The 12,500-nt window shown below is 46.2% G+C and overlaps 1 protein-coding gene across 5 annotated transcripts in view; it reads left to right on the top strand.

The window, feature by feature from the left end:
- The window catches only part of arap1 (ArfGAP with RhoGAP domain, ankyrin repeat and PH domain 1), an 86,326-nt gene that overhangs the window by 48,133 nt on the left and 25,693 nt on the right, over positions 1-12,500 (top strand). For all 5 annotated transcript variants that reach the window (XM_080772606.1, XM_080772605.1, XM_080772607.1 and 2 more), the window contains exons 15-18: positions 8,027-8,201; positions 9,626-9,760; positions 10,002-10,137; positions 11,488-11,590. In XM_080772606.1, coding sequence (XP_080628732.1) covers positions 8,027-8,201; positions 9,626-9,760; positions 10,002-10,137; positions 11,488-11,590 — 549 coding nt within the window. The remainder of the gene's footprint in view (positions 1-8,026; positions 8,202-9,625; positions 9,761-10,001; positions 10,138-11,487; positions 11,591-12,500) is intronic.

Raw genomic sequence — 12,500 nt, 5'->3', positions numbered from 1 at the left:
TGAGGGGGTCAAGGGACTCTCATGTCTCATTGGCTGTTGGTAGGGCGTTCCACATTTTAGTGGCATAGGAGCGAAATTAATTGAATCCTCTTGTTTGAGCCGAATCTGGGTTGCACGTGGTTTGTTGAACTCCCTCTGGTGTTGTGGGTGTGGACTTTGTTGACATTAAGGAAGTATTTAGACAGGTACATGGGTATATAATAGGTACATGGGTAACACATGCATCTTGGTCCAGATGGCGTGGCGAGTCTGAAGAGACGATGTAGGGCATGATCAGTGTCATTTAGTTAATAATAATGCCATAAATCCCCAAAGAAGAGCTTCATGGATTGGGTGAGACCGTGAGAGAGGACATGCAGGTGGCTCCATTGGCCCAAAGAAGAGGTTCATGGATTGGGTCAGAAAGGACATGCAGGTGGCTCCATTGGCCCAAAGAAGAGCTTCATGGATTGGGTCAGAAAGGACATGCAGGTCGCTCCATTGGCCCAAAGAAGAGCTTCATGGATTGGCTCAGAAAGGACATGCAGGTGGCTGGACTGGAGTGACCGAGGAACATGCACGGAACAGAAAACGGATGGAAACGGATGATCCGCTCTGGCGACCCGACCCGACGGCCCGATGGGAGTTAGCCGGAAGAAGATGGAGAGAAGAAGCCATGCATCCCCAGGGTATGGGATGGCTATATAGTGACATATGGTGGCTTGTCCCTCCCAAGGATCTGACTCATGTGGGAGGGCTGTCTGGAAAGAGGGAGGCCCGTTGAAAGATTGGGTCCGGACAGATTTCTAATTATGCTCTGGCAATAAACTGTCTGAAGGCAGAGACGAGTGCCGTTTTCTGTGTTTTATTTAAAAAACTTATATATATTTTTTCTTTATCCCAAGTTTTGGATTGGCTTAACACATTATACTTGCCCTCTCTATAACTAAAATTGGAAATTAAAAACACCTTCAACATTTTATTTATCTTAGAAATAGTCTGTTTTTCACTCAATATGGGAATGAATAACTCCTGTTGCAAGTGTTCTCTAGTCTATTGAGTGAAAAAACTACAATTTTGAAGACAAATACAATATTTAATGTGTTTTTAATTTCCAGTTTAGTTTATACATATTTTTGTTATACATACTGTATAATGTTTTAAGTCATACTGTATGTCTTATTAGCCAGGGATGCTTTTCTAGAATGAATGCTGCATTTTAGAGAAGCATGTGGATGCAGGGATTTGGTGCAGCTTGGAGCTGCTCGTGGCTGGAATTTGTGGTTTCATTCTAAGGTATAATGACAACGGCAAACATCCGTCCCATTCTAGAGGTGAAAGCTCCTGATCTACCTGTCAGTCTGGTACTACCAGACTTCCTGGTAGTACCAGGAAGTTCCTACTCGCGGATACAGGAGGCTGACATGAGAGCATGTTGAGGCTGCGGGCTCACACATCTACAGTAGTAAGCATGTATACATACAGGAGGCTGACATGAGAGACTGTTGAGGTTCACGCTTCTAGTAAGCATGTACTGTATACATATACAGCAACAAACTATTGCCACCAAGCTGCCTCTGATTGGCCTATACCGAATGTCTCCTTTTCTGTGACGCACGCAAAACTGTTTGGCCTCTACAGTCATAGTGTCACGTTGGCGGGCATCGCCGGCTTTGTGTGAAATGGCGATGCCTCGCCACTTTCCCTGCTTGTGGGACTCTGGGGGACTAGGGGATCTTACTGCTGGGATCTGGGCTGAGATCTTGCTATGTGTTTGGGGGTGAAAAGAGAGAATGGGGGGACACTGGGGAACACTGTCTGGGGAGGCACTGTCTGGGGAGGCACTGGGGGGGGGCACTGTCTGGGGAGGCACTGGGTGATTCTTCTGCCCAAGTCGAAGTCTCGGACGGGGCTGAGTCGGCACAAGCGAACTTCGCAGCGTTCGACGTGGCAACCGGCGCCCTCGGTGGTGTCTCCCGTGGCTCTAGTTCGCTAGAGACGGCGCCCCTCCGTCGTGGTCTGACACCATACTGTATCGGCCACAAAAAAAGCAGTCCGCAGTCGTCGGAAGAATAGTGGCGGCAGCGGGATTCGAACCCTGGAGGTGTGGGTTGAGAGTCTAACGACTAAGGAGCCACGCTACCAAGTGGGCTGCCAGAGTGGGTATTTCCAGCTGTGTTAGAATGCCCCGCCCCGCGGGAGCCCAATACCGGGAACCCCTTTTGGTGTCAGCATTATGTTATGCTTTAGCTATTGAAAAATAGCAGAAAGCATGAGTTAAGTCCGTTGCTCTCCCCAGGTTGGCGGAGGGTGTGTAGACTAGAGCCCAGGATCACATTAGATGATTGACACAGGGGTGAAAAATGGCTTACAAAATCGTGGGATAAAAAAAGAAAAAGCAGATCTACAAGCTCATAGCGCGCCACTTATGAGCTTGTAGGTCTGCTATTTTTGAAAAATCTAAGAACGACTGACATAGAAACATAGCTTTTTCAGAAAACTGTCATTTTCAAACAGACATTTTTAGAATCTGATCTCAGGTCAGAATGGGTACTTAAGTAAACGTGCTTAGTTATTTTCCTCCACTGCCTTCTCCATAGGGGAACAGTAGGACGACTCCGTTTTCCATCACAATGCTATTGTTTGTTTTGTAGTGGAAAGCTTTTGAGATGCATCTTTTCATGTGAAAACAACCACAGAATCTATGGAATGTCTTCACGAGGAAGCACAAAGGTCACGCAACCACAGAATCTATGGAATGTCTTCACGAGGAAGCACAAAGGTCACGCAAGGTGCCTTCTCAAAGTAAGCAAAACCTCATGCCATGCTTTGCTGCTGGCACGTCGCCAAACCCACATGCGCAGGAGGACGTGCCTTGTCATGTGACATCACATAATAAAGGCTTTTGATTTCTGTGTGTGTGTGTGTGTGTGTGTGTGTGTGTGTGTGTGTGTGTGTGTGTGTGTGTGTGTGTGTGTGTGTGTGTGTGTGTGTGTGTGTGTGTGTGTGTGTGTGTGTGTGTGTGTGTGTGAGTGAGTGAATCTTTATTTTCGTGTCTTGTCGTTAAGACCCATCCCTTACGGGATTATAAGGCACCAACAACATAAATAAACAATATCACGTTCACTTCTGTGTGCGTGTGTGTCTAGAGGAAGCCTTCATGACCAAGGTCATAAAATACCAACCACTTCTACATACCATCTCAGAGCTGGGCTATAGGTGCAGACTATTTGTCTTTATATTTGGCAGCCTAGGGCATTATACCCACAGACTGGTTGTTAGAGGGTTCCGACCACTTGGGATGCCCAGAAAGCCTGGCAAAGTATTGTCAGAGTGAACAAAATAGACCGGCAGGGACAACTCATTTAAATTCCTAGTTAAAACACTCAAACAAGGTTCAAGATTCAAGGTTGTACTTTATTGTTACATCTTGTGTAGGGCAGGCTACAGGTACATAAGAGTAAAACTTTATTGTTACATTTTGTGTACAGGTACATAAGAGTATCTTGTGTACAGTTACAGTTACAGTTAAGAGTAAAACTTATTTTTGTTTGGCATTCTTACAGACAATGCAGCGGCATGACTCATTGTCAAGTTGACCTGTTTTCTGAGGAAGAATTATACTAATATAGTTATTATTATTATGTAGAGTGCGTGTCGTTGCGTGTCACTGGTGTTGTTCTCTTAGACCGTGCAGGGCAGGCGTGTCGCGCGGCAGTAAAGTCTTTACGAGGCTGTTTTCGTGGACACTTTTTGGGGTTTTGGAATATTGGCCTCGGCTCGCCTGATGGCTTCCACTGGTTCATGACATCTGCTTCTCTCATTCGTCCATGGCACTCTACGCCTCACAGCTCTGTGACTGTGTGTGTGTGTGCCATCCATAGGACTCTCCTCCCTGCTGTGTGATGGTGTCAGCAATGCCTGCTTTGTGTTGTTGCGCTGGTCTGTGTCGCCGGTCAAAAAGTAGCAGACTACACTTTGTGACTCCATAATTACGTTTTTTTAATTGTTTTCTAAATTAACACCTCTGCTCTGCCCCTTAATTATCTCTCTCTCTCTGTCTTTCTCTCTCTTTCTTTTCAATCAAAATTCTATCTATTTTTCGTTTCCTCCCTCGATCCCTCTTTCTCTACGTTTCTCTCATTTCCCCACTGCCCCCTCTCTACCCCCCTCTCTACCCACCCCCCCTCTCTTTCTCTCTCTCTGTGTCTTTCTCGAAAATATTTTCAGATCTGCTCATGATGGTATCACAATGAACCACATGTTGATTTGTGCCCATTTATTTAATTAGCCGTGCATCGTACACACTGTGTGTGTGTGTGTGTGTGTGTGTGTGTGTGTGTGTGTGTGTGTGAGAGCGTGTGAGCGTGTGTGTGTGTGTGTGTGCCTGAGCGTGCGTGTGTGGGGACTGGGGAGGGTCACAGACAGACACTAATCAGCCTCTGATTGCAGTGTGTGGGGAACACTTTGATCTCCTCTCTCTCTGTTTTCTGTCTCATTCTTGTTTTGGTTTCCTTTCTCTCTCTCTCTCTATGTTTTTTCATCCCCCCATTCTCAAATGTGGAGCTGCAGGGCCCAGACTGAAGACACACCCTGATCAAATCTCTCTCTCTCTCTCTCTCTCTCTCTCTCTCTCTCTCTCTCTCTCTCTCTCTCTCTCTCTCTCGGGACATTGTGTAAGAACCTTGGATTGCTGTGCGTGTGCGTTTGTGTGTGCGTGCGTGTGTGTGTGTGTGTGTGTGTGCGTGCGTGCGCGCGTGTCATCAGCAGCAGATGTTTGAGGGCGGTAAGAAGCCCTGAAATACTTAATGCAGCTTCTTTCCTCATCATGCGACATCATGTGACCTGATTGGTTCCTTTTATGGAGCCGTGGCTTCATGTCTACCAGACATGCACTCACACTTTACAGTGACGCCAGGCCATTAGATGAGTATGACGTGTGTGTGTGTGTGTGTGTGTGTGTGTGTGTGTGTGTGTGTGTGTGTGTGTGTGTGTGTGTGTGTGTTCCAGTACCGTCAACAGAATACTGAATATTTTGTGATTTCAAACGTTGCAATTTCCAAGAAGAGATGGCCTAAAGTGGGCGTGCCGTGTGCGGGTGGATGTGCGGGTGGATGTGCACCAGACTCTGTATGTTTTGTCTGTGTTGATATCTGCTGCGTGTGTTATCGTGTGTGTGTGTGTGTCCACGTCCACACTTATACACGTGTGTGGTCCCAGTACTGAGTGAGTCAGTGAAATAGACCAGGCGCGAGAGAGAGAGTCAGTGTGACAGAGACCTATGGAATGTCCCAATCTTGATCCAAATGAGCCAAACGTTGCTTTAAAGAAAAAACAGATGCTGTGCATGATCTTCTGTACGTGAGGAGAGACCACGCAACCGTGTGTGTGTGTGTGTGTGTGTGTGTGTGTGTGTGTGTGTGTGTGTGCTTGCGCGTGCGTGCGTGCGTGTGTTTGAGGCAAGCTCTCCTCAGCTGTAAAAACAGTGCCTCTTCCTTCACCCCATTTTCCCATCTCGCTCTCTCTCTCTCTCGCTCTCTCTCTCTCTCTCTGTGTCTCTCTGTGTCTCTCTCTCAGCTTGGGCTGTCATGATGATTAGCCTGCAAGTTGACACAAATAAATGCGATTCATCATCATCATTTATTAAACTCACGACCATGATCACATGGTTTGGAGCACAGATTCATAAAAGTATACAATCGGAAATATACAATACATTACAGATTACACGATATACATAGTCATATCGGAAGGCTTTCCCTATTTGTACAGTGGAAGAACATTTTTCAGAAAAGCACCCAATTTATAGATTACTTTTTGTTTTTCAGATTTTAGTAATGCAATTAATTTAAACATAGAAGGGTGGGTAAAAAAATACAGTGGCAGGTATTTTTGCCTGAAATTCATAATGTCAGTATTCTTGCATTCCAACAGAACATGATACTCATCTCCAATTCTGGCATCATTACATAGGTTACAAATCCTCTGGCTTCTTTCCAATCCTTTATATCTACCGATGACCTTTGGGATTCTTGTGTTGTTTAGCCTAAGGTTGCAAATAGCCTGTCTATACTTACGGTTTTCACATAGAAGGTATTTTTCTAGTTTGAACTCTTGTTTGTATTCAACATAGATGTCACATGATGTCATGTTCACAATGTAATAGTTTTTTCTTTTCAACACATTTGTATTCCTGCTTGCCTCTTAGCATTCAGCGTTCAGACAGTGTGTCACCACTGCGGTCCGTGTCGGTGGTGTTTCCCTGAAGTGGGGCGGAGCCACCGGAGGTGCTCATTAGTTCCAGATGGACTGTATAAGCCCATAAGGCCAGTACATCTTCAGTACGCATAATGAGGCCTGATTCATATGCTCGGTTACTCGTTACTCGAAAACAGCAGATCTACAAAACATACGAGGCCTAAGGGACTGCTGGAAGATAAGCTGTTGTATGCTATATCATCATGTAACTTTAACCCGCAGGTTACAGTTAACGTCTGTATGCTAATGATTCATACTGTAGTAATAGATATACTCCCATTTTTTATGATTCATATTATGCTCCCATTTTATGGGCCTCCCAGTGGCATTCAGATCAGTTTGAATCAGCAACAAACAGAATAACGTGGATGAGAGCAGTGAGAACTACTCTTTGATTCCCGTATTTATTTCTGGCTGTGTTTGTCAGCCTTTTTTCTCGTGTTTGTTTACCTTTTTCAACCCATTTAGACCTGGTGTAACCTATACGTTGTTTTACCTTGCCTACCAGATGCACCCTCCGTGTGTCACATACACCTCTGTGTCTTTTTTTCCTACGCAACCCTAGTACGACTTTGAATGACGCGCTCGCAGGATGCAATTGGACTGATTAACTGTCTATCAGCAGCAACACGCGGGTGGCGGGTCTTGCAACGGGTCTTCCGTCCTTTTTGCTATCTATCTATCTTCTTATCCTCTTCTTTTTGCCTCTGTATGTTTTTATGCTCTGTGATGTGAAGCACTTTGGTTCGACCGCGGTCGTTAGAAATGTGCTATACAAATAAAGTTTGATTTGATTTTGATTTGACGGGTCGCGAGCTCGTCATTCAAAATCCCCCTAGTGTTGCGTAAAGACTAAAGACCCCTGTCCAGGGTGTCTGCTGCCGTAAAGACTAAAGACCCCTGTCCAGGGTGTCTGCTGCCGTGTCCAAACCAACTCTTGGACGTGTGTGTGTGTGTGACACACATACGTATTTATGTGAGTCCCAAGAATACATAGACCCCCCCCCCCCCCCCCCTCCCCCAGGGAATGCTTCTATTACATTGCATTACCCACACTGTACCTAATTTGGTGTTCATATTTAGAACGGGTAATGACTATTATAAATAATTAATATCTATTCACACGTGTACAGGGTATGTGTGCGTATGCACATATTGCGTGTCCATAAGTGTGTGTGTGTGTGTGTGTGTGTGTGTGTGTGTGTGTGCAGTCTTATTATTGCTATGCAGAGTGCAAGTATGTGTGGCATGTGGAGATGTTGCAATAGCTACAGCCGGTGAATGAATGGTTGAACCCGTGCATGTTTAGACCACAGTCCTTTGTTTGTTCCGTTTAGTTTTTACTTTTACTTTGTGGTACATTCTCTCTCACTCTTACATCTCTCTATCTCTCTCATGATGAATGAATGTGGATGAGTTCCCATTAACTATGATATATACAAGCCATCGACAAGCCATCGACGCCCGTGTTGTCTCGGGTTGCCTGGGTCTCGAACTTGAACTTGTGTGTCTAGTGACTAGTCCCTCCAGACGCTGTGCATCAACTTGAACTTGTGTGTCTAGTGTCTAGTCAGTCCCTCTAGACTGCTCTGTTATGTTATGTTGATATGAACATCACAATCACATTGCACAATTTGTAGATGTGCATATGTTGCTTACAGTTTATTAGCATGTGTGCTAGTTTTCAACTCCAGTCCACAGTAGACTTGTCTAAATATACAATAACACTTCAGTACGTTTGTTCAGACATTGAACCTGTGTGTACTGTGTGTCTCTCTCCCCTCCTCAGGCTCTATGCATCAACGTGCAGTGCAGTGACGTTCTGGAGACCCTCAGCCTGGTGTTCTGCGGCGCCGATGTGAACTGCCCCACGGACGTGGTAGACTGCCCCTCCCCCCTGGCCCTGGCCCACGCCCACTGCCAGCCGCTGCAGGCCCAGTTCCTCAGCCTCAACCTCAACACAGGTAACCCCACTCTGGCCTGGAAACCAGACCGATCTGCCACAGGAGAAACACAATCCCTGGGGACGTTGGCTGTGCCACTCTCCGCGTTTGAATTTCATTTCGCTCACCCCAGAGTTGTGGGGTGACCAATCGGAGGCCCACTATTCAAAGTGAGACTTTTTGGAATCTGTTTGTAACCCCGCCCCCCCTGGAAATAAATCTTCCACGCCGACGTTCCAGACTAATGTCTATGCCGCTGAAGGTACCCGACCCGATCACGTGGTTCATGTACTCACGCAAGCCCATAGACTCTAATGCATTCCGTAAACTTCCAGTTGTCCCTATTTGAAGCCTTCAAATAGGGACAAACCAATAGAAGTCAATGTAGAAGAGCACTGGCCCCATGAAGTGAACAGAGTTTGCGTAACTCTGTCTATACTCTATGGCTCCGACACATGCTAAAACATGCTAGGGTTCACGTGGCTATAAGCCGCTTTTACGCAGACATCGTGACGAGGATCCGTTATTAATGTCTGCTTTGTCTCTGTACACAGAGTGACGCTGCACTAACACCCTCTCCATGTGTGTTGTGTTGTGTTGTGTTGTGTTGTGTATACATTGCATGTTGGCGTGGCGGAATAAGTCACAGTGTTACACAACAATGACAACAGCAGCATTTCACAGCAGCTGTTGGTAGATTCTACGCAGTAACATTGATTGACAGCTGGCTTCTTTTCCAAATGCCTAGGCTATAATGTACAACTCACTCACCTCCATGTCATTTTACGCTCTCTCCCTTTAGCTCCCCTCGAGGTGTCCATGAGCAAGGCACTTAACCCCTGCCTGTCTGTCCTTATACGTCTTTCAGACACTTAACCATATATGAGCTATAATATAATCTAGAGAATGGATTGAGGAGCGATAGCCCCACCCCCCCGCTATTCACTTCAATGGAAGTTGCTCAGTGGTGTTTTGTAGCCATAGAAAAACGACACCGTCTTCCGGGTAGTACCTCTCGAGCGTTGATATGATTGGTTGGATCCTGTCATTATGACAGGATCCAACCAATCATATCAACGCTCAAGGGGTACTATGACAGTCATAGTACCCCTTGAGCGTTGATATGATTGGTTGGATCCTGTTATAGTACCCCTTGAGCGTTGATATGATTGGTTGGATCCTGTCATACTTTGTCATAGTACCCCTTGAGCGTTGATATGATTGGTTGGATCCTGTCATAGTACCCCTTGAGCGTTGATATGATTGGTCGGCTCCTATCGTAGTACCCCCCGCGCTGTTCTTGTAGTACCTCTGTGTCACGTCCTACGTCACGATCCATTCATAAATCTAACCTGGGCCCAGCCCGCCTGCAGTACCAGGTTTTCACCAATAAGGGTGGCGGCTTCAACCCCTTTAACCCCTGCCTGTCCTGTCGTGTCTTTCAGAGCTGCCGCGGTCAGAAGTGGGCGGGCTCATGGAGGCGTTTCCTTATAAGGCCACGCCCTCCGTCTGCCACAACGGCTTCCTGTTCAAGACGGGCTCCATGATCAGAGCGGTCACCGAGCGCAAGGGACAGGAAGGTACGCACGCACGCGCAGTCACGCACGCACAGTCACGCAGCAATCACGCACGCATGCATGCAGTCACGCAGTCACACACGCATGCAGTCACGCACGCAGACATGTGTGCATCATAGTCATGTCAACCCGCTGCCTGTGTGTGGATGTGTTCAACCCGCTGCCTGTGTGTGGATGTGTTCAACCCGCTGCCTGTGTGTGGATGTGTTCAACCCGCTGCCTGTGTGTGTTTGGATGTGTTCAGAGTTCAGCCGGCGATGGTGCACGTTGAACGACGGCTGCTTCAGCTACTACGAGAGTGACAAGAACTCCACACCCAACGGAACTCTGAAGGCCTACGAGATCCTCTGTCTGTCTGTCAACGCTCACAAGAAACACGGGTATGTAGATCCTCTGTCTGTCTGTCAACGCTCACAAGAAACATGGGTATGTAGATCCTCTGTCTGTCTGTCAACGCTCCAAAGAAACACGGGTATGTAGATCCTCTGTCTGTCTGTCAACACTCCCAAGAAACATGGGTATGTAGATCCTCTGTCTGTCTGTCAACGCTCACAAGAAACACGGGTATGTAGATCCTCTGTCTGTCTGTCAACGCTCCCAAGAAACACGGGTATGTAGATCCTCTGTCTGTCTGTCAACGCTCACAAGAAACACGGGTATGTAGATCCTCTGTCTGTCTGTCAACGCTCACAAGAAACACGGGTATGTAGATCCTCTGTCTGTCTGTCAACGCTCACAAGAAACACGGGTATGTAGATCCTCTGTCTGTCTGTCAACGCTCCCAAGAAACACGGGTATGTAGATCCTCTGTCTGTCTGTCAACGCTCACAAGAAACACGGGTATGTAGATCCTCTGTCTGTCTGTCAACGCTCCCAAGAAACACGGGTATGTAGATCCTCTGTCTGTCTGTCAACGCTCACAAGAAACACGGGTATGTAGATCCTCTGTCTGTCTGTCAACGCTCACAAGAAACACGGGTATGTAGATCCTCTGTCTGTCTGTCAACGCTCCCAAGAAACACGGGTATGTAGATCCTCTGTCTGTCTGTCAACGCTCACAAGAAACACGGGTATGTAGATCCTCTGTCTGTCTGTCAACGCTCCCAAGAAACATGGGTATGTACAGAAGCAGAGTGGCTCACAGCCTCAGCCTGATGGCCTAAAGTCTAATACCTCCCCTGAGTCATAGGGATATCCCTTTGGCTTAGTGGTTAAGATGTTGGCTTTCCATGTGGGAGACCCGGGTACGATTCCCGGCCGCTACAGGCACACAACGACACATTTTACTCTAACCATAGCAGCCCTGTTCAGGTGACGCGTTGTCGCGATTAGCACATTTTACTTGCCGCTTGGTTGTCGCTCGAATAATTTTTATTTTATAAATATAATATTTATTTGGGTTTCTGTCATTGAACATTATGAATAAATATGACCCATCACCTGGGTGGGTCAGTCGCGTAACTTTCTCAACGTTAAGCCGCGTGTATTGTACTGTATGTTCAACAACACAGCCATGCAAGAAGGGCAAATTCTGCAGGAATATATTATCTACGGAGCTACAGAGCAGTGACGGTACATACATTAACTGTTATGATGATTCTCTCTGTCTTCCTCTCTCCTCCTCTCTCAGTTATGACTATATACATTAACTGTTATGATCCTCTCTGTCCTCCTCTCTCAGTTATGACTATACAGTAACTGTTATGATCCTCTCTCTCCTCCTCTCTCAGTTATGACTATACGTTTGAGCTGTACTCAGACTCGGATCGTCTTTATCTGTTTGGCACAGATGACGAACAGAGCCACAGGGAATGGGTCAAGTCCATTGCCAAGGTATGAAGACCGGCCTTTTTGTTGTTTGTTTCTTATACTGTGCTTGATATACTGTACTGTGTGATACAGCTCCTGACGTAGAAGGAACTCACCTCAACTTTTAAACTTTGAGGACAAAATGCTGATTGCGAAAGCAGTCATGCAGCCATTAGCCTGATTTCACCTCCTATTGTATTAACTGCAAACAGGGCTGCCTAAGGACACTCCTTGTATGTTACACACGTTCATGCTCTTGTGTTTGTGCATGCGAATCTGCAATTCATTTAGATATTTCCTCTTAAAAAGCTCAATTGACATAACAACGTAACAATTTTTTTTTTCATAATTCTAGCCATTTTCACTGTTTATTTGCTACAGATTGTGCCATTCCAACTCTTCACGCTCTCCCGATCCTTTTTCTGAAAATGCAGGTTTTTATTCACTGAATGACTAGCACAATGCTAATTCTACAGCTTTGCTACTGAAAAGTAGTATCCAGCAGAGGAACTCTATATACTGTATATGCAGTGAATAGAATGAACATAAAACACCTTGCCGTAATGTCCTCCTTCCTCACTGACGGTGCTCTACTGATCTACTGACCTAAGATCAGTGTCCATAGTGCTGTCCTACTGATCTACTGACCATAAGCTCAGTGTCCATAGTGCTGTCCTGATGTCCGGGAGGACACACACTGTATTGGCCCTCATGTCATCAGTGTCCATAGTGCTGTCCTGATGTCCGGGAGGACACACACTGTATTCGCCCTCATGTCTCGCTGACACAATGGTGGGATTGATTGCTAGCGGTTCAGAATCATACTGTTAGGGATAATGTAAAGATTATGTGCAGAATTAGTTCAGTCATGTCATTTTTACTCGGGGCGTCTGGATGGCGTGAATGTATAAAAAAAAGGAAACCCGGGTGGTTT

The sequence above is a fragment of the Protomyctophum bolini genome, assembly GCF_963924005.1.
Source record: "Protomyctophum bolini genome assembly, chromosome: 9".
In the NCBI taxonomy this organism is placed as follows: Eukaryota; Metazoa; Chordata; class Actinopteri; order Myctophiformes; family Myctophidae; genus Protomyctophum; species Protomyctophum bolini.
This window is presented reverse-complemented; position numbering and strand designations above follow the sequence as displayed.